At 39.5% G+C, this 1,844-nt stretch overlaps 2 protein-coding genes across 2 annotated transcripts in view; both read right to left on the bottom strand.

The window, feature by feature from the left end:
• Positions 1–1,744, bottom strand: part of LOC105509343 (putative tripartite motif-containing protein 43C) — a 5,570-nt gene extending 3,826 nt beyond the window's left edge. The window contains exons 1-2 of the mRNA XM_011938547.1: positions 1,334–1,744; positions 621–716 (exon numbers count right to left, since the gene is read on the bottom strand). Coding sequence (XP_011793937.1) covers positions 621–716; positions 1,334–1,744 — 507 coding nt within the window. The remainder of the gene's footprint in view (positions 1–620; positions 717–1,333) is intronic.
• Positions 1,745–1,772: 28 nt separating this feature from the next.
• Positions 1,773–1,844, bottom strand: part of LOC105509342 (tripartite motif-containing protein 43B-like) — a 9,948-nt gene continuing 9,876 nt past the window's right edge. Inside the window, exon 5 of the mRNA XM_011938546.1 lies at positions 1,773–1,785. Within this exon, the coding sequence (XP_011793936.1) occupies positions 1,773–1,785 (13 nt within the window). The remainder of the gene's footprint in view (positions 1,786–1,844) is intronic.

Genomic DNA, 1,844 nt, shown 5'->3' with positions numbered 1-1,844 from the left:
ACCTCTTTTCTCTCTCCTATCTTTCTTCTGTCAAAAGCCATAGGCTCTGTATTGCCCTGCCATTCTAAGAACATGAATCTCCATTCCATTGTGTCTCTCCTCTCAATATTGACATAGTTATTCTCTCACTCCCCCAGTCATTTTTTATCCCTCCTCCTCAGCTTTTCATCATGTTACATTTTCTCCTACCTGAACTGACATCATCTGGGTCCTCTGCTATCAGACTTCACCAGCACAGGCACATTTCTTAAATTACTGTTCCTACCTGATTTCTTCCCCTTGGTCAACATCATATTCATCATTAAATAACTATTTCTCAACTATGTACTATGTAATTAATATTACATAATTCATCTTATTCAGAAAACTCTGTCTGAAATACTTACTAATTTTCAGCACATACTTGCCCTTCAGAATTTATATTTATTTTTTACTTATCTGAAGAGCATTCCCAAAAAAGCTGAACAAGCATTATATTGAACAGTCTGGTTGTTTTCCAGCCTATGAATAAACACATGACAAAATCTGGCATATGAGAATTTCAACTCAAGTTGCTAATATAAATGTTGTCAGCATGCCTGTCTCAAGCTGGTCGTGAGGACTCACGGTCTCATACTTACCCTCCAGAGGAAGGCTGTTCTTCTCTCCTCATTTAGATTTCTCTGATTTTCTTGAATCTTTTTCCATAAAATCCTCATTTGCTTTAAGAGCTTCTCCTGCAAAAGAGTTATGAGGTTAAAAATGAGAAAGTCAAATACCATAGATTCTACACTCTGAATGATATACGCAGGGAAGGGATGTAATATATAAATACATTAGAGAGAAGGAAAAAAAACAAATTTTTTCACTGCTCATCCTCAATTGATATTTTCAGTTCTGAGGTTTCAGAATACAGAACGGTTTAGGGAACTGAAGAGTGAAGATTTCCTGTAACCTGGCTAATGTTCAGTGAAACATCCTGCTTCAGAACCCACTATGCTAGCCCCCTGATTTTGTAGTGTGCTATTCCCATACTCCTTTGTCCAGTAATATAAATATATTTCAAAAATATGTTTCTTTGCACTTGTAGTTTTGGTTGCTTTTCAATGCCTTTAGCATTGAACTGTAGAGTCAATAATAAGGACATTTACTTAATCAGTCTCTTTTTGGATGCAAGCTCCATGAAGGAAGGTAGAGTTGCACATTTTAATCAAAGTGTCATAATTGATACCTAGAACAGCACCTGGCACTCAGTAAAGAAGGGAGTAATCACCATAATGATTCTCATCATCCTTCTAATCTCTTTAACTCTGCCACCCTCCAGCTTTCAGGTGATCGCAGAACTATCTCTTACCCGGTGTTCCTCAGCTGCCCCTTCAATGGGATAGTGTTTGTGAGTCCTGTGCTCCTGAGAGTTGGAGCACAGCAAACAGAGCAGACTCTTTTCCACGTCACAGAACATCTTCTTTGTTTCCCTATGGGTCCCACATATTTGCTTCTCAGAGCTCAGGAATTGCCAGAGACTGGCTTTTCTCGCGATGGTCACTAAATTCTTCAGAAGAATATTGGTTTTGAAGTCCTGTTTCTGTGATGGTTCGCTGCATGCAGGGCAGTTGGCAGGACTTTGTGCTTCTTCCCAGGAAAGGCAGAGACAGGGCCTACAGAAGCTGTGCCCACAGCAGACGGTGACAGGGTCTACCAGGTAGTTCGAACAGATGACACAGATGAGTTCCTTCTGAAAGGCATGTGAGAAATCTGAATCCATTTTCCTAAGGAAAGAAAACCACAAGAATTTAATCTCCTACCCTGCAGAGACAAAGATTCAAGCAAGCAAAGTTTGAATCAGGTTGTGATGGAATAATATC

This window comes from Colobus angolensis, unplaced genomic scaffold (assembly GCF_000951035.1).
Source record: "Colobus angolensis palliatus isolate OR3802 unplaced genomic scaffold, Cang.pa_1.0 Scaffold174, whole genome shotgun sequence".
NCBI lineage: Eukaryota > Metazoa > Chordata > Mammalia > Primates > Cercopithecidae > Colobus > Colobus angolensis.
The sequence above is the reverse complement of the archived record's forward strand: the minus strand, read 5'-3'. Positions and strand labels throughout refer to the sequence as shown.